General features: G+C 37.3%; 1 protein-coding gene across 1 annotated transcript in view; it reads right to left on the reverse strand.

The window, feature by feature from the left end:
- Positions 1-6971: 6971 nt before the first annotated feature.
- Positions 6972-20150, reverse strand: part of LOC128664608 (keratin, type II cytoskeletal 2 epidermal-like) — a 52812-nt gene continuing 39633 nt past the window's right edge. The window contains exons 3-4 of the mRNA XM_053719424.1: positions 19744-19989; positions 6972-7184 (exon numbers count right to left, since the gene is read on the reverse strand). Of these exons, the coding sequence (XP_053575399.1) occupies positions 7054-7184; positions 19744-19989 (377 nt within the window). The 3' untranslated portion in view covers positions 6972-7053. The remainder of the gene's footprint in view (positions 7185-19743; positions 19990-20150) is intronic.

A 20150-nucleotide genomic window follows, 5' to 3' on the forward strand; every position in this document is an offset into this window, starting at 1 on the left:
TTATTAATCAATGTTAAAAGTATTCTCATACACACACAACACACAATTAAAACTACGTATAGAGGGAATGGACTAAACGTGCCCTTATAATCATAAAACGCTATAAATTTAGCGTAATACTTGTCATAGTCATATATTCATGGAAATAGGTTCAATGTATTAACTGGCTTGTAAATAATAGCCAGAAAAATTAAATGTAATACAGGAAATATATGACTAGACTTATAACTGGTGTAGACTCTTAATTAGTAAAGGACTGGGGTGAGCAAACACATTGCCCACGTTGGATAAGGTACTTGCGAATCAAGACACAAGCGGAAGCACATCGATACTCGCTGTGTTAGAAATTGTGCATGGAGGGCTGTGTGTTCAAAAATTCTGAGTGTAAAAAGCTGGCTAATAGTGATGTGTGTTAAACCAAAACGTTAATATCAGACTAAAGGTGTCTGTTTATTAGGTAAATACTACAACGTTTGAAGCCAGTTAATAGGTGTACAAATATGTCAAGAGCAGAATCGTCTCAAGTGGAACTTGTTACAGTGTATTTGTAACAGTGGATAAGATAAATATAGCTACAATATCTCCACATTATACATTCATTTATTGGTATTCGTGGTGTTACTGTTATACACTTGCTCTTCATTAAATGTTATTATGAGAACAGTTCACAGATTTCGTAACTAAATGAAACAATATTACCCTTAGTTGAATACACCAGTGATATGCTGCTTATATTTGAGCAACTATATTTGAACGATGATTAATAAATTTAAATTTGTGTAATAAACCACTATTCATAAAGGGGGTAACAAACTCATAAGAGGTCTTTAGTAACACATTAGAATTGCAGAATGTTTAAGCAAAAGCTATCGTATGCTTGTGTGAGTAGGGGTTAACTTGATAGAACTTCTAATATATAGCATATACTAATGGTTGCCAAGATTAATGGTGTTTAATATAACCATGAGAAATAATACAACCACACTTCAGTTATAGTTTTTAGGTTTTATTAGTTAACTCTCACAGGTTAATTTGCTGTGGTATTGCTCAGTATAAGAGCCGTATGTCAACTAGCAGTTATATGACATAAGTAAGCGGTTTCTTAAACGAATCTTATACACAGTTTGTTCAGTATGAGAGCCGTGTGTCAGCTGGCAGCTGTAAGAAATAATTAAGCAGTTTAACAACCGACTTCATGCACAGTTTGCTGTAATATTGCTTAGTATAAGAGCCGTATGTCATCTAGCAGCTATATTACATAAGTGAGCGGTTTAATAGTCGAATCTATACACAGTTTGTTCAGTATGGAAGCCGTAGGTCAGCTGGCAGCTGTGAGAAATAATTGAGCAGTTTATCAACTGACTCCATGTACAGTTTGATCAAGGCAGCAACATACAACCTAGGTCTGTGTTGTGTTGCTAGGCTTGAAGCTGGCTGTGGATTAAGTAGTAGCATACAGATTATGTCAGACAGCTGAGCGCTTGTGAAAGGTTGATGCCGAAAGTGAATAACACGGCTAGTATAAGTGATGCTATACCCCAGAGCTGTTAGCGTAAATAAGTTAAAGAGTTACTGAAAGGGACACGCTGGTCGTTCCCTACTATACGAATCCTAAAACACAGGAGCTCACTGGGCTCCTCACCAATGCCCTAATATGTTTCGCCGCTTATTGGCTTTATCAAAGGGTGCGCGCGCGGCGCGCAAAACTGGATTTAAATAGCCTAGATGTCTTATCGTGCAACCCCCTGAATGACATCGTGAATTACTGCTGAAGGAAGTACTGGGTCCTAAGCAGCATTATATTCTAATAGCTGTTATCATGGTGATAAAGATGTATAGCTTATGCGGGTGCAGGCTAACTGATATGTTAATAGTGCATAAGACACTAAAAGTCTAAATTTGGGACAAACAATGTGACAGATATTAAATTAGGTCATAGATGAAAAAAGGAAAAGGGAGATTTTTTCATGGTAATCGTATTATTGTGTGTATTACAAATACTGTGATACAAGTGAATCATTAATCTAAATTATATTAGAGTGGTAGTATACCCATTAACATTGAAATAATAAATATATAAAGGATGTGTGGTGTTCTATTCTATGTGTGAAAAATGTTTTAGAATAAGATATTATTAAGACTAATTGTGAATACCATAATTAAAAAAATGGTCATTATGTGCCAATATGTGATAATCAATATTTCAGTGAAGGAAACAGGGAGTGTTAAACGTAAGTGAGGAACAAAAGAAAATGGTTTTCACAATTGATAATACTAAGTGAAAGGTGTCACTGGTAAATTATTTAAGTCCCATAGTTGTTCAATATATTGTAATGCAAAGTCAACAGTTATACACTAAAACGTGTTCATTCCTGCGTTAAAAGGTACAGCATCAATAGAGATAACAGTGAAGGATATAATAAAAGGTATATAATAGAAAAACCTAAGGGGGTTGTAAGGATAAGGCACTAAATTATCTGAGTTTAAAGGAATGCAACGAAGTTGTTATTTTCGTTTAATCCAAATGGATGAATGGAATTCAATAAATAAATCCATCTACTCTCTGCTTTCAAAAGGGCTTGTTCCACATTGCCCCCACAAATTCCTAATTCTGCTTTCTGTATGCCCCAACATTGGAGGTCAGACTGTCTAGATTTATGTTTTTGCAAAAAGTGTCTGGCAACTGAGGTAATAGTTTTTCCAGCTTTGGTGTCATTAGCAGCATTTTTAATGTTTCTTAGGTGTTCTTGCAGTCTGATTCGTATTTTTCTGGTCGTCATACCAACGTAAAATTTCGGACATTTACATTGAAGGACATAAATAACTGCTTTATGAAAAAGACCAATCAAATTGAAGATCGATTTGGGAAAATCCACCAGATTAGAGCCCATATAAACTGTACCACAGAGGGAGTTATTTATGTCCTTCAATGTAAATGTCCGAAATTTTACGTTGGTATGACGACCAGAAAAATACGAATCAGACTGCAAGAACACCTAAGAAACATCAAAAATGCTGCTAATGACACAAAAGCTGGAAAAACTATTACCTCAGTTGCCAGACACTTTTTGCAAAAACATAAATCTAGACAGTCTGACCTCCAATGTTGGGGCATACAGAAAGCAGAATTAGGAATTTGTGGGGGCAATGTGGAACAAGCCCTTTTGAAAGCAGAGAGTAGATGGATTTATTTATTGAATTCCATTCATCCATTTGGATTAAACAAAAATAACAACTTTGTTGCATTCCTTTAAACTCAGATAATTTAGAGCCTTATCCTTACAACCCCCTTAGGTTTTTCTATTATATACCTTTTATTATATCCTTCACTGTTATCTCTATTGATGCTGTACCTTTTAACGCAGGAATGAACACGTTTTAGTGTATAACTGTTGACTTTGCATTACAATATATTGAACAACTATGGGACTTAAATAATTTACCAGTGACACCTTTCACTTAGTATTATCAATTGTGAAAACCATTTTCTTTTGTTCCTCACTTACGTTTAACACTCCCTGTTTCCTTCACTGAAATATTGATTATCAAGTATTGGCACGTAATGACCATTTTTTGAATTATGGTATTCACAATTAGTCTTAATAATATCTTATTCTAAAACATTTTTCACACATAGAATAGAACACCACACATCCTTTATATATTTATTATTTCAATGTTAATGGGTATACTACCACTCTAATATAATTTAGATTAATGATTCACTTGTATCACAGTATTTGTAATACACACAATAATACGATTACCATGACAAAATCTCCCTTTTCCTTTTTTCATCTATGACCTAATTTAATATCTGTCACATTGTTTGTCCCAAATTTAGACTTTTAGTGTCTTATGCACTATTAACATATCAGTTAGCCTGCACCCGCATAAGCTATACATCTTTATCACCATGATAACAGCTATTAGAATATAATGCTGCTTAGGACCCAGTACTTCCTTCAGCAGTAATTCACGACGTCATTCAGGGGGTTGCACGATAAGACATCTAGGCTATTTAAATCCAGTTTCGCGCGCCGCGCGCGCACCCTTTGATAAAGCCGATAAGCGGCGAAACATGTTAGGGCATTGGTTTGGTTGGTTGGTGTTTTAGGATTCGTATAGTAGTGAACGACCAGCGTGTCCCTTTCAGTAACTCTTTAACTTATTTACGCTAACAGCTCTGGGGTATAGCATCGCTTATACTATCCGTGTTATTCACTTTCGGCATCAACCTTTCACAAGCGCTCAGCTGTCTGACATAATCTGTATGCTACTACTTAATCCACAGCCAGCTTCAAGCCTAGCAACACAACACAGACCTAGGTTGTATGTTGCTGCCTTGAACAAACTGTGCGTGGAGTCGGTTGATAAACTGCTCAATTATTTCTCACAGCTGCCAGCTGACCTACGGCTTCCATACTGAACAAACTGTGTATAGATTCGACTATTAAACCGCTCACTTATGTCATATAGCTGCTAGATGACATACGGCTCTTATACTGAGCAATATTACAGCAAACTGTGCATGAAGTCAGTTGTTAAACTGCTTAATTATTTCTTACAGCTGCCAGCTGACACACGGCTCTCATACTGAACAAACTGTGTATAAGATTCGTTTAAGAAACCGCTTACTTATGTCATATAACTGCTAGTTGACATACGGCTCTTATACTGAGCAATACCACAGCAAATTAACCTGTGGGAGTTAACTAATAAAACCTAAAAACTATAACTGAAGTGTGGTTGTATTATTTCTCATGGTTATATTAAACACCATTAATCTTGGCAACCATTAGTATATGCTATATATTAGAAGTTCTATCAAGTTAACCCCTACTCACACAAGCATACGATAGCTTTTGCTTAAACATTTTGCAATTCTAATGTGTTACTAAAGACCTCTTATGAGTTTGTTACCCCCTTTATGAATAGTGGTTTATTACACAAATTTAAATTTATTAATCATCGTTCAAATATAGTTGCTCAAATATAAGCAGCATATCACTGGTGTATTCAACTAAGGGTAATATTGTTTCATTTAGTTACGAAATCTGTGAACTGTTCTCATAATAACATTTAATGAAGAGCAAGTGTATAACAGTAACACCACGAATACCAATAAATGAATGTATAATGTGGAGATATTGTAGCTATATTTAGCTTATCCACTGTTACAAATACACTGTAACAAGTTCCACTTGAGACGATTCTGCTCTTGACACATTTGTACACCTATTAACTGGCTTCAAACGTTGTAGTATTTACCTAATAAACAGACACCTTTAGTCTGATATTAACGTTTTGGTTTAACACACATCACTATTAGCCAGCTTTTTACACTCAGAATTTTTGAACACACAGCCCTCCATGCACAATTTCTAACACAGCAAGTATCGATGTGCTTCCGCTTGTGTCTTGATTCGCAAGTACCTTATCCAACGTGGGCAATGTGTTTGCTCACCCCAGTCCTTTACTAATTAAGAGTCTACACCAGTTATAAGTCTAGTCATATATTTCCTGTATTACATTTAATTTTTCTGGCTATTATTTACAAGCCAGTTAATACATTGAACCTATTTCCATGAATATATGACTATGACAAGTATTACGTTTTATGATTATAAGGGCACGCTTAGTCCATTCCCTCTATACGTAGTTTTAATTGTGTGTTGTGTGTGTATGAGAATACTTTTAACATTGATTAATAAAAGTTAATTTTTAAATTCAGTTTTTTCTATCTATCTTACCCAAAATAACCATTATTTTGACATATCTATGATTTAAAGTATCACCCAAGGGTGATTTATTCTTACAGACTTTTGAGTGCTATAAGTGTATACTTGTTGTGCAGAAATTCTGTTCTCCACAAACTCCCAACATTCTAGCAGCAGGGTCTACATCACCAATTAAAGGCTAGATTACAAGTGGAGAGCTAATTTAACGTGCGCCCGGACACAAGCGAATAAAAAAACGTGGGCGAACATTAGATAACCAGCCATAATAAGTGGCTGGTTAATGCTACCGTAAGCTTGCAGTAACAATTTACTCTCTGAAAATTAACCTGAGTTCAGACCTCTGGTTAATTTTAAAAATCCCCTCAAAAATAAAGTTTTGTTCCATTTTCTTAATAAATATAATAAGTATTTTTATTTCTTGAAGTATAACTGCACAAAGCAGTTTTAAGGGGTTAAAGTGTGCGGATGTGGGGTGTTAGAAAAAAACGGCACTGAAAAGAGTCTATGGGGACTTTGTTATTACTATAAATATATATGTATATGCTTATATACATATATATTTACATTTTAATATGTGTTTATACTGATATAAACACATAAATATATATGAATAGATTCATATAGATATATATTTAAACTTTGCTGCCCATCACTGAGCGACTTACCCCCTTCGCTGTGCTAGGTTCTCTGACTTGACTATCAGCATGAGAACGAGGTTCCCATTGGAGCCTATGGAATATGCGCAAAGCTTCCATGCAATGTACTTATAATACTAGTACACATTTGCGTGCGCTGGTATTACAATTGAAGCACAAATATTGCGCTCGCGAAAGTGCAATTTTGCGCTCTAATTTTAATCTAGCCCTAAATAGTCAAGAATTCTAGATTCATTGCTGTTTATTTAATTTTTTTTTAAAACAGTATACAGTATTTTTTTTTATTATTATCTTACTTATCTGGGAGTGGATATTAACTTGTGGTTACCTATCTGCTCAGTTATACTTAGTGGAGGCATTGGATCAGAACAAGTTGTCCTGATCTCCATGTCATAGTGGAGACTATAGATTCTTGTTAGTATCAGAAACTAATATAACTACCGCTCTCTCCTGTCCACCTCAGAGAGCAGGGATAAATGGGGTTGCAGATGGAGGCACTGCTGAGATACCTCAGGACCCAGTCAATAAAATCACATATTAGCTCTATAGAAGACACAGTTATACACAAAAACAAAATATTACAATACTTTTTATTATTTATATTTATTTTTTAGAGCATGAAATAAAAAAAAGATATAGAAAATTATCCCCATCAATTAGAATTCAATTCTACAGCAGTTAGCTGTGGTCCAGTCCATTTTAGCACACTGACAGTTACAGGTGTTACCATTAATAATAGTCCATGAGCCACAGCCCTTTCCACACGAACAAGATAATGGAATGTCTCCTGTGGGGAAAAAAAATGAGAGTAAAAGAAATAAATAAAAAATATTGAAGGTGATATTTAGGTTAGAATAAGTATAAGACAGAGGCTTTGATCCAATATACATTTCTTTAAAATTATAACGTAGAATATTTTTTGCTAATATTTGGCAATATGTTTGATGTTAGTTGATCTATTCCACGGGAAAATGTTGAAAATTATGAGTTTTTTCCTGCTATAGATTTATTTGAATTTCTTACTCAATATGATCTAAGACATCCAGTTTTTAAGGAGAAGATGGAATCAGGTGGTCTACTAAGGGTTTGTAGATTACTCATTAGGTTTGATATTTTTTTTTTTGTGTAATTAAATTATATCCCAGATCTAAATGTTCCATGCTGTCCTAAAAGTGCTGGGCTTTAACGCTATCAGGTCGGAATGGAACTTCCTAGCTTGTGCGATGCCCAGGTCCCCCTCTGTGAGAAAATGAGCCCCTGATCCAACGAAACTCAGACAGTCCCCCAGAATCGAATCAGTGCTTAAATACAGTGACAATGAGTCACTGATACAATGTGACAGCCAATGAGTGCAATCATTGGCTGTCAGCACTGTCTCTGTTTCCTCTCCTAAAGAATCCTAAAGAATCCCACAGTTCTTTACAGTTTTCATATAAAAAAATAAAATAACCCTTTCAGTGCTGATCACGGTATTATTGTTGATCAGTACTTCTGGGGTGTGATTTAATTTTTTAGTTACAATTTGGACCATTTTCTTATTTTTATTAATTTTTAACCTTTCCTGCTGTTTCTGATCACTGGCCAATGGGGTAGATTTAACAAGCAGCGGATGCTGCTTTCTATGCCTGCCGTAAGACCGCTGCTTCTTAACTTGTCCGCCACCTTTTAGGGACAATTGACACCTCTGTTAGCGGCCAATGTGCAGGGGTCAACATTGCACAAGCATTTCACAAGAAATGCTTGTGCAATGTTAAATGCCGACAGCGTATGCATTTAGCAATGTCGGGTGGACATGATACGCTACAGTGAATCATGTTTACCCGGGACTTTTTAAATCTACCCATTTGCCTGTAATCAGTCTGATCAGTGTTCTGTCTGTTAGTTTACTAAAAAAAAACTTTTCAGTGCTCTTTAGATTTTTTTAGGTGGTGTGCAGGATTCATTTTGTTGGATGGAAATGGGAATTGTGGGTGGGTTGAGGGAGGTAATGTTAGGTAGTAGTAAAAAAATAATAATATTTTTGTTTCCCCTTTTGCATCATGGTATCATACTATACCGCAGAAGCACCATTTTCGCGTGGGATTCAGAGAGTGATACCTTTGCTTTATCTGATAATGACACTCTAACAGCATCATATATAGAGCCCCTAAGTGAGACTGCTTATAATCGTCCAAAATTCTCAAATGAAAATTGGGTACCCCAAACTTAACAGCCCTTGAAATACCACTATTTACTCCTGTCATCACAACCAACATTTCAGGTTCAAGCCAATAAATTATTTTAACCGTTTTCTCACTGACATGTTTAAGAACATAGCTACTCAAACAAATGTATGTGCCAGCCAGTATCTGTCAGCAAATCCACTTGTCACCTCACTGACCTAACTGAAATTAAAATGTTTTTGACACTGACCTTGGTAATGGGTATAGTGGAAAAAAAACAGCATACGTTCCTACGGACACCAGCACTCAATCCTGGCTACCACTCTTTTTCCAAGAGATTATGAAGAGGGATAGATATAAACAGCTGCTGCGGTTTATACATTTTATTGATAATATCTAGTGCCCCCTTAGAAATGACCCCTTGCATGACAGCCTATACGAGGTAAGGCCCCTGATCAAACACCTGTCTGAAAAGTTTTCTGAAAATTATATCTCTGACCAGAACATCTGTGTTAATAAATCCCTCATGAATTTTAAGGGAATATTGCTTTTTAAGCAATACGTTCTATCTAAGCATTCATGCTATAGAATCAAATTTTATAAATTGTATGAATGCACTACAGTTTATACTTGGGAATTTTGCATTCATGAAGAGAAAGATAACTATCGTGATCCACCTGGTGGCCCAGGTGTTATTTGATGGACAATTACTATACCAGCAAAGATTTAAAAATGTTTTAAACCCTAGCTTGGGGCACAGTGTGCAAAAATCATACAGGTTTCCCCCAGAAACTCACATACGACAAATATTGTGGAGGCACAACTTGAAGTGCTGGCTCTTTGGTACACTGACAAAAAAAAGACGTGTACATGCTGTCCACAATGCATGATGAAAGTACAATGCCAGTGTCTGTCAGGGGAAGGATGCACAGATCCAAAAACCAAAGGGCATTGTTCAGTACAGAAAATAAATGTGGGGGGTAGATTTAGCTGATCAGTGCATACAACCATATTTGGTTCAGCACAGATAGCAGTCTAAAATTCATATGTGCTGTACAAAAAAAGCAGGCACAGGAATGTCATAAACTTTCCCAGAATATACGTTAAAGTTTTTATCAGATATTTTGTAGATATTTGCGTTTGTTTCCGCCGAATTTCGTTTTCGAATGCATCAGAATTTCTGAATCAACACCATAACTAAAATCCTGAAAAATTCCGAAAAAGAATAAATCAGTTTTCAAATTTTCTGATCCATTATTCATATTCAGAATTTTATATTGTTCTAATCCGACACTAACTAAGTCACTAAATAAAACTATTAACCCCTAAACCGCCGTTCCCCGACATCGTTGACTCCAACTAAATAAAGCTATTAACCCTGAAACTGCTGTTTCCAGACATCGCCAACACTAACTAAACCTATTAACCCCTAAACCGCAGTTCCCCGACATCGCCAACACTAGCTAAACCTATTAACCCCTAAACCACAGTTCCCCGACATCGCCGACACTAACTAAACCTATTAACCCCTAAACTGCCATTCCCAAACATCGCCAACACTAACTAAACCTATTAACCCCTAAACCGCAGTTCACCGACATGTAGTCACTAACTGAAACACTACATAAACCTCAGATATTTTTTTTTTTTTAGATTAGGGCTTTTATATTTTAATGGCCGAAAAAAAGCTAACACTAACCCCAAAATCAGTACTCACAGTTGCTGAAGTCTAGCAAAAGATCTTCATCCCAGCGGCGAAGCATCTTCATCCAGGCGGCTTCATCTGTATCCATCGAGGGACCGGCATCTTCTATATTCATCCCAGCGGAGCGGTTGGTGGATGCGCGGAGGCGGAGGTCCAGACAGAGGTCCATCGGTCCGACGTGGAGGTCCTCTTCATGCAATCGTCTGCCGCACACTGAGGATTCAATACAAGGTACCCTTTTTATGTTGGGATACCGTTGCATTCCTATTGGCTGAAAAATTTAAATCAGCCAATAGGAATGAGATACAAGTACAAAAAAATGAGCAGCACTAAATAACATACAGCGTGTTTCTTGGAGATGGATAGAAACCTTCCAGAGCAGAAATAACGGCTGAATCGAGCCAAATGATTGCGGCTGTACACAGATCCGTGGGTTCCTCCTCCACAGACAGATAACCGGATAACTGCAAGATAGAAAGGGAGATAGCGCAGTCCTCGATTCAAGGTAGTATTTATTGGATACAGTACACAACACGCTAGTAATAATACACTTACTAGACGAATAAAACAACAAGCCCCAAATCACAGATCCTAGGATAACATGAACAAGTCCGTGTCTGGTCCGTCAGCCTGACAATTCAGTTTGAAGCTCCCGGCTTACGGCACATGTGATCCAGCTGACGTTAGTCCAAACACTCTCCTACAGATTCTCGTCTGGGCCAAACTGAATTGTCAGGCTGTTTCTGAGTACGGATGCTGATGGGCCAGACACAGACTTGTTCCTGTTATCCTAGGATCTGGGATTTGGGGCTTGTTGTTTTATTCATCTAATAAGTGTATTATTATAGCGTGCTGTGTACTGTATCCATTAAATACTACCTTGAATCGAGGACTGTGCTGTCTCCCTTTCTATCTTGCATTAGGAATGAGAGCTGATTAAATCCTATTGACTGATTTAAACAGCCAATAGGATTTTAGCAGCTCTCATTCCTATTGGCTGATTTAAACAGCCAATAGGAATGTAACGGTACCCTAATATAAAAGGGGTACCTTGCATTGAATCCTCGTGCGGCCGACGATCACATGAAGAGGACCTCATTGTCGGACCAATGGAACTCCACCTGGACCTCCACCTCCACACATCCAGCGACCATTCCGCCTCTGCTGGGATGAATATAGAAGATACCGGTTCCGCGATGGATACAGATGGAGCTACCTGGATGAAGATGCTTCGCCGCTGGGATGAAGATCTTTCACCGCAGTTCAGCAACTATGAGTGGGGTTAGTGTTAGGTATTTTTTTTAATTTATTTTTTCTGGGGTGTTTTTTTTTAGGGGCAATGCCCATACAAATGCCCTTTTCAGGGCAATGGGTAGATTAGTTTTTTTTTAGTTAGGTTTTTTTAGGGGGTGTTTGTTGTATTTTTTTTAGCATAAGAGCTGTTAACTTTAGGGCAATTCTCTACAAAAGGCCCCTTTAAGGGCAATTGGTAGTTTATTATAGACTAGGGTTTTTTTATTTTGGGGTGGGTTTTTTTTTTTTAAACGGGGTATTAGAATAGGAATAATTTTTATTATTTTGGATAATTTTGTTTTATTTTTTTTGTAATGGGTTTTTATTTTTATTTTTTAGGGTGTTATTTTTTTTTAGGTTAGCATTTTTTATTTTTCATGGGCCGAAAAAGAGCTGAATGCCCTTTTAAGGGCAATGCCCATACAAATGCCCTTTTTGTAGGGTGACCATATTGCCGCTTTAAAAAGGGACACATATGAAAAATACATATGTCAGGGCTGTTTAAAGAAATGTTTTGTATAAGAACCCTGACATATGTATTTTTTATTTGTGTTCCTTCTTAAATCGGCAATATGGGCAGACTACCTTTTTTGGGGCAATGGGTAGATTAGGTTTATTTTTATTCTGTGAGTTTTGGGGGTGGTGGTTTGTAATGTTAGGGGGGTTTGTTTTTATATTTTTGCAAAAGAGCTGTTAACTTTAGGGCAATGCCCTACAAAAGGGCCCTTGGTAGTTTATTATAGATTAGAGTTTTTTTATTTATTTTTTTTTTTATTTTAAAACGGGGGTATTAGAATAGGAATAATTTTGTTATTCGTTTGTTATTTGTTGTAATGGTAGTTTTTTTATTTTTTGTAATTGTAGTGTTTGTATTTATTTTAACTAGGTAGTTAGTAATTAGTTATATTGTAGCTAGCTTAGGTTTTATTTTTTGTAATTGTAATTATAATTTTTTAGTAATGTTAGGTTTTTATATTTTTAGTAATGTTAGGTTTTATTAGTGTAAGCTTAGGTTTTATTTTTATTTCACAGGTAAGTTTGTATTTATTTTTAAATAGGTAGTTAGTTAATAATTGTAACTTTAATTTAGGTCTATTTTAAAGGGACATTCAACACCCGCTAGAACATAATTTCATGTTGTGTAAATTGAATCGAAAATTCGCCTGCACCACATCCCTGTTTTGTTTCTATATATAACGTCCAAGTAATCCTCATCGTTATAGCTTACCGTACTAACTAAATATGGCTGCCTAACTCCCCCCACCGTTACGTAGGGACCTTCTTTTTGAAAGGATCAGCCAATCATGATCCATTCCTCGGACTGAAAATTAAAGCATGTTCACGGACCTTAACGCATGCGTATTAGCACTGATATCTAGGAGTGTGCAATAGAAGACTCCTACAGCTCTTGTAATTGTGATTGTGCTCGGTTTTTAATAAATGCGCATGCGCAATGACGTAGGAAGAGCGTCACCTGAAAATAACATGAACGTGCCTGAAGGGGATGTGTGATGGGGAAGAAGCATGAATGGGAGGAGTTAGGCGGCCATATTTTGTTAGTACGGTAAGCTATAACGATGAGGATTACTTGGACGTTATATATAGAAACAAGGCAGGGATGTCGTGCAGGCGGATTTTGGATTCTGTTTACACAACATGAAATTATGTTATAGCGGGTGTTGAATGTCCCTTTAATTATGTTAAAGTTAGGGGGTGTTAGATTTAGGGGTTAATAGTTTAATTTAGGTTGTTGTGATGTGGGGGCCAGCGGTTTAGGGATTAATAGGTTTAGTTAGTGTTGGCCTTGTGGGTGTACAGCGGTTTAGGGGTTAATAGGTTTAGTTAGTGTTTTAGTTAGTGTTGGCGATGTGGGTGTACGGCGGTTTAGTTAGTATCGGCGATGTTGGGGAACTGCGGTTTAGAGGTTAATAGGTTTAGTTAGTATTGGCAACGTTTGGGAACTGCGGTTTAGTGGTTAATAGGTTTAGTTAGTGTTGGCGACGTTTGTGAACTGCGGTTTAGGGTTTAATAGGTTTAGTTAGTGTCAGCGAGGTTGGGGAATGCGGTTTAGGGGTTAATAGGTTTAGTTAGTGTCGGCGATGTCAGGGAACTGTGGTTTAGGGGTTAATAGCTTTATTTAGTGATTTAGTTAGTGTCGGCAATGTCTGGGAACTGCGGTTTAGGGGTTAATAGGTTTAGTTAGTGTTGGCGATGTTTGGGAACTGCGCTTTAGGGGTTAATAGGTTTAGTTAGTGTTGGCGACATTTGGGAACTGCGGTTTAGGGGTTAATCGGTTTAGTTAGTGTCGGCGATGTTTGGGAACGTGGTTTAGGAGTTAATAGGTTTAGTTAGTGTCGGCGAACTGTGGTTTAGGGGTTAATAGCTTTATTTAGTGATTTAGTTAGTGTCTGCGATGTCTGGGAACTGCGGTTTAGGGGTTAATAGGTTTAGTTAGTGTTGGCGACGTTTGGGAACTGCGGTTTAGGGGTTAATAGGTTTAGTTAGTGTTGGCGACGTTTGGGAACTGCGGTTTAGGGGTTAATAGGTTTAGTTAGTGTCGGCGATGTTTGGGAACGTGGTTTAGGGGTTAATAGGTTTAGTTAGTTCGGGGAATTGCGGTTTAGGGGTTATTAGCTTTATTTAGTAATTTAGTTAGTGTCGTCCATGTCTAGGAACTGCGGTTTAGGGGTTAATAGGTTTAGGTAATGTTGGCGATGTGGGGGTGGCGGTTTAGGGGTTAATAGTTTTAGTTAGTGTTGACTATGTGGGGAGACAGCGGTTTAGGGGTTAATAGCTTTATTTAGTGTCGGCAATGTGAGTGGCGGCGACAGTTTTAGTTAATTTTGTTATATTTATATTCTTTTCTGCATATTAGTTATGTTAAGTTAAATCGTTTTTTCGGTTTCCTTTTGTTTTTTTTGGATGCATTCTTTATTCGTATACATTATTCTATTCGAAACTTCAGAAAAGAATAATGCATATGAATAAAGAATGGATCTGGAAAAACGAACGGATCCAAAAAAACGATTTAACTTAACTAATTTGCAAAAACAAATTTTTTTTTTTAAACTTAACTAAACTAATTTTCCGAAACAAAATTATTTAACTAATGAAAACGAAACTAAACAAATTTTTTTAGCATTGCACATGTCTAATATTTTGTTTAACCAACTACTAAATCTTCCCACATTTGAATCGGCGAATGTCCATAGACTTTGTTGCAATCACCTTCCTTAAAGGATCCCTCCCCCCAGAGCCAGCAAAATGTCACCCAAGAAAAAGTGCAGAGTCTGTTACAAAAAAGGAGCTAGGAGGGGCAATAGCTACTATTCCTGACCATCTCTACTTGGCTTTTGTATTTCAGAGTCTTCCATACTAAGTTAAACTTCTGATTCAAATGTATGTTATTTTATTATTCTGTATTCCTGACCTCAGCTTGCTTGATTACTCTTTGTCCCATCTTATTCACCTGTTATACAGACTACTCTGACTTTATGGATCCCCTGACCGTGGCCTGTCCCTTTTTACGTTATGCCCAGCCACTCTAAGGTCAAGGTAAATTAGATACACAAAACAACTCAAAATACCCCATTTAGAATTCCTAGACTCCTAGACTCACCCCCAGATGGGCTATAATAATGGATCATCTGCTTTATATCTGATGAAACGACCCTTTGTTGGTTGAGAAACGCGTCATTAAAGTTTTTTTTATATTTTATTTGGAAGTTGTTCACCATTGTTTCATCTAGTGCCGCTAAATTCTAATAGTTACAACAACTTTTAAACAGTTACAACTATTATATATCTAGTTGTAACAATTAACAGACATTGATTTAACAAGCTAACCTGCACGGCTACAGCTGAAGACACTACATAGAGAGCCGTATACTCGAAAGAACAGAGAGGATACATTAACACACAGTATACTAGCCACTGTTAAGGTGCTAGCAGGCGAGACGGCACTGGTCATAGCACAGTGCAATTTCTTTTGGTTCACACACCTATGAGCTGAATCCTCAAAAAGACAAGGGATATCTGGAGAATTTATGCCGACACACAGTGTACTGGCCGCTGAATAAAGTGCCAGCAGGCGATATTGCACTGGTCAGAGTTCAGTGCAACTATTTCTGGTAAGCGCAATATTTTTGTGTTTAACACCACCTTGAAGCAAACCATATCACACTATTGGCACCCTCTTTCTTTTTATCTTTATATTAATGGGTCATATACAAAACATTTATGCAAAGAAAAATAGGCGTGTACAATGACCCTTTAACTGTATGTGTTTTTGCTACCTGTTGTGGATCTTAAAGGGACACTGAACCCAATTTTTTTCTTGCGCGATTCAGATAGAGAATGCAATTTTAAGCAACTTTCTAATTTTCTCCTATTATCAATTTTTCTTCGTTCTCTTGCTATCTTTATTTGAAAAAGAAGGAATCTAAGCTTTTTTTTTTGTTCAGAATTCTGGACAGCACTTTTTTATTGGTGGATGAATTTATCCACCAATCAGCAAGAACAACCCAGGTTGTTCACCAAAAATGGGCCGGCATCTAAACTTACTTTCTTGCATTTCAAATAAAGATACCAAGAGAATGAAGAACATTTTATAATAGGAGTAAATTAGAAAGTTGCTTAAAATTTCATGCTCTATGGGAATCACAAAAGAAAAAATTTGGGTTCAGTGTCCCTTTAACAATTTAATTGAGTCTAAACAATTATTTAATAATAGGATTATAAAACAGTGTGAGCATGATTAAGGTTTGGAATTACTAAAGATCAGGTCTTGCAAGAGTTAAAAAAAATGCAGTGGATCCTTCGGACCATGGACTGTATACTAGAGGTGTGCATACCAGACAACCCCTTCATCCTATTGCTGCATAACCTCCCTAAATTAAAAAATGAAGCCAAAGCACAGCTAATGGTTCTAATGCTGGCAAGCACTAAAAGCCCTATACCCAAGCACTGGAAAGCCACAGAATCTCCCACCAAGGCAGAACGTAAGACCTGAGTCACTAAAACCCTCCAGTTGGAAAAACTCCACTATTACAAAATAGATAAATTAGACACACATGAACTTACATGAATGCTCTAGCTGTGGAACAACAGACACTAAAAGCCCCACCCTACCTAAACACTAACCATACACTGTACTGCGTCGCCCTCACACTCTACGGATCAAACTAAAAAATCCCCCCTTTTCTTTCTTCTCTTTTTTCTTCCCCCTCATTTCTCCCCATCCTCCCTACCCCTTTACCCCTAGTCCCACGCCACTCGCATGCCTGAACAGTAAGCTACTTAAACAGTTAGGGCCTAACGTGCCTATCAAAACTCTTCAGTTCAGACCTGCACTATTAAATTATTAGTTCTTACAAGAATGGGACCTTATGTGCTGTATAAGGATATTGAGCATTGCTTTTGTCTTTGTTATTGAAACCCTTATGTTAAAACCCCTCATCACGCTAAGGAGTGATTCATCCTTCAATCACCAAGGACACTCTCTGCTCGTCTGACAACATTTGATTTCCTTAGACAATGTTTCAAAAACACTGGGCGCATAATCCCAGCTATTGGAACTCTCACTTTATTGTTATTATTGTTTTATACATGTCATCTAATATATTTATTATTCCTGATGTAAACCTGAATATCTATACTGTAATCGTGTTTGTAACGCGTCTGTCCGTCGCCGTCATCAGTTGCGCACACATCCTCAAATGAATGTTGGCTGTGCGAGGTAGCCAAAAGAATGTTGGCTGCATGTGCAGCCAAAAGAATCCACCTGAATGCAGCGTCGGCGAAATAACTAAAAAACATGTAACCGCCCGCAAGAAGAAAAAAAAAAACACGTAACCATCCGCACAGAGTATAACAAAAAAAAAACTAACCTCCCACACAAAGTATTAACAAACACCCAAACCACCAACCCCCACATCGCAAAACAAAGTATTAACCCCTAATCTGCAAATAACATAATTAAAATATTAATCCCTAAACCGCCAACTCCCCACATCGCAATAAACCTAATTAATCTATTAACCCCTAAGCCGCAAAACCTCCACATAGGCAATAAACCTATTAACTCTTAAACGCCAACTCCCCACATCGCAAGAAACCTAATAAACCTATTAACCCCTAAACCGCCAAACCCCCACATCGCAATAAACCTAATTAATATATTAACCCCTATACCGCCAACCCCCCACAACGCAAATAACTAATTTAATTAGTAAGCCCTCTAACCTAACACCCCATAAAGTAACCGCAATTACTACTAAATTTCAATAAAAATAAAAAATCCCAACATTAAATTACAAAAAATAAAGAAGTCTAACATTACAGAAAAAAAATAAACAAAATGATTAAAATTATTTTTTTTATACCTAATCCCTATGAAAATAAAAAATCCCCCCTCAAAATAAAAACACCCCCTAATCTAAACTACCAATAGCCCTTAAAAGGGGCTTTTGTAGGGCATTGCCCTAAGTTAAACAGCTCTTTTACATTTAAAAATTACTAAATCCTCCCTATCAGTAAAAACCCCCCACCCACCAAACCCCCCAAAATAAAAAAACTAAACTACCCATTGCTCCTAAAGGGGCATTTGTATGGGCATTGCCATTAAAAGGGCATTCAACTCTTTCACTGCCCTTAAAAGGGCAATAAGTTCTTTATCAAGGCCATTAAATCCCTAATCTTAAAAATAAAAATAAACTTAAAAAAAAATCCTAAAACTAAGCCCCAATAGGTACTCAACGTTCTTCCAGGCGGCTCCATCATCTTCTATCTTCATCCAGAGAGAAGGCGGTGCGGAGCGGAGATGCGGAGCTGGCTTCCCCGATGCACAGATCCTCAGCGACTGTCCTCCACGGGCGGCGGTCCTCAGTGGTGGCGGTCCTCTGCGACGTGGAGGCTCCTCTTCATGTGATCGTCCGTTGCACACTGAAGATTGAATGCAAGGTACCCCATATTTATTGGGGTACCTTGCATTCCTATTGGCTGAAATTTTGAAATCAGCCAATAGGATGAGAACTACTGAAATCTTATTGGCTGATTTGAACAGCCAATAGGATTTCTGTAGCTCTAATCCTATTGGCTGATTTCAAAATAGGAATGCAAGGTATCACAAATTGAATGCGGTACCTTGCATTCAATCTTCAGTGTACGATGGACATCGAATGGAGAGGAGCCTCCATGCCATCACTGACAGGCACCGAGGATGACTGCCGTCGTTGAGGACCACCGTAGAGGATCCACACATCAGGGAAGACAGCTTTGCACCTCCTCTCTGTGCCGCCTTTGTTCCGGATCAAGATAGAAGATGATGGAGACGCCTGGAAGAAGGCCTTTTTTGCCGGACTTCAGGAACAGTGAGTACCTAATTGGGGCTTAGTTTTAGGCTTTTTTATTTTAAATTTGGTTGTTTTTTTTTTAGATTAGGGTTTTTTTGGGCTTGAAAAGGAGCTGATTTCCCTTTTAAGGGGAGTAAAAGAGCTGAATGCCCTTTTAATGCCAATGCCAATACAAATGCCCCTTTAGGGGCAATGGGTAGTTTAGGGGTTTTTTTAGTGTTAGGTTTTTTTATTTTGGAGGGTTTTACTGTTAGGGAGTAATTGGCAATTTTTTAAGCAAAAGAGCTGTTTAACTTAGGACAATACCCTACAAAAGTCCCTTTTAAGGGCTATTGGTAGTTTAGTACTAGATAAGAGGGTGTAGTTAAGGTTTAGTTTTTTTTTATTTTGGATAGCTTTGTTTATTTTTTTCTGTAATTTTACTTTTTTCATTTTTTGTAACTTTAGCTTTGGGGTTCGTATTGTTTAAACATAGACTGCCCTCTGGGCAGGCTTATCGCCTAGTCATTCAATAAAGCTATTTGAGGGGGGGGGGGGGAATAAAAAAACTGCAGTCGACAAGAACAAAAATTTGGATTTTTTGCTATTTTTAACATAGAGTGGATTAGTAAATTTTATTCCCTCATTAGTAAACTATAGTGATATTTCAGTACGCTTCCAATGAGACCTCTTCAGTGTAGTGAGATGGGTTATAGGGAGTATTAAGGAATGCAATAGTTATAATAAATAAATAATAATAATGAAATTCATGTTGTATTGGCCTTGAAACCACAGGCTTATTTGTGAGTTGTATAAAGTAAATATAGATGTCAAAGATAAGGGAAGAAAACTGACCTTCAGGGCATCTGTAGCGATCTCCAGTTGCACTCTTTAGACTGCAAACTATCTTTCCAACACACTTAAGACACGGGGATTCTCCTCCAGGATTATAATTTCCTCCTGATTCTCTATCACCTCCACCTACTCTTCCATTATTATTACCTCCTCCAACATTATTACCTCCTCCAGTATTATAACCTCCTCCAGTATTATAACCTCCTCCAGAATGATGGTTTCCACCCCACCATGGGGGCTGTGCATCTGCAGAAAGGAATAGAGAGTCAGTCATAACAGGATAATGTGGATCCTAAATGAAATATATTGATCTTGGTATTTTGAAATAATATATTGAGGCCTATCTTCAGACTCGCCAGAAACATCAGTTATGAAGCAGTGGTCTAAAGACCACTGCTCCATAACCC

The sequence above is a fragment of the Bombina bombina genome, chromosome 6 (assembly GCF_027579735.1).
Source record: "Bombina bombina isolate aBomBom1 chromosome 6, aBomBom1.pri, whole genome shotgun sequence".
Taxonomy (NCBI): domain Eukaryota; kingdom Metazoa; phylum Chordata; class Amphibia; order Anura; family Bombinatoridae; genus Bombina; species Bombina bombina.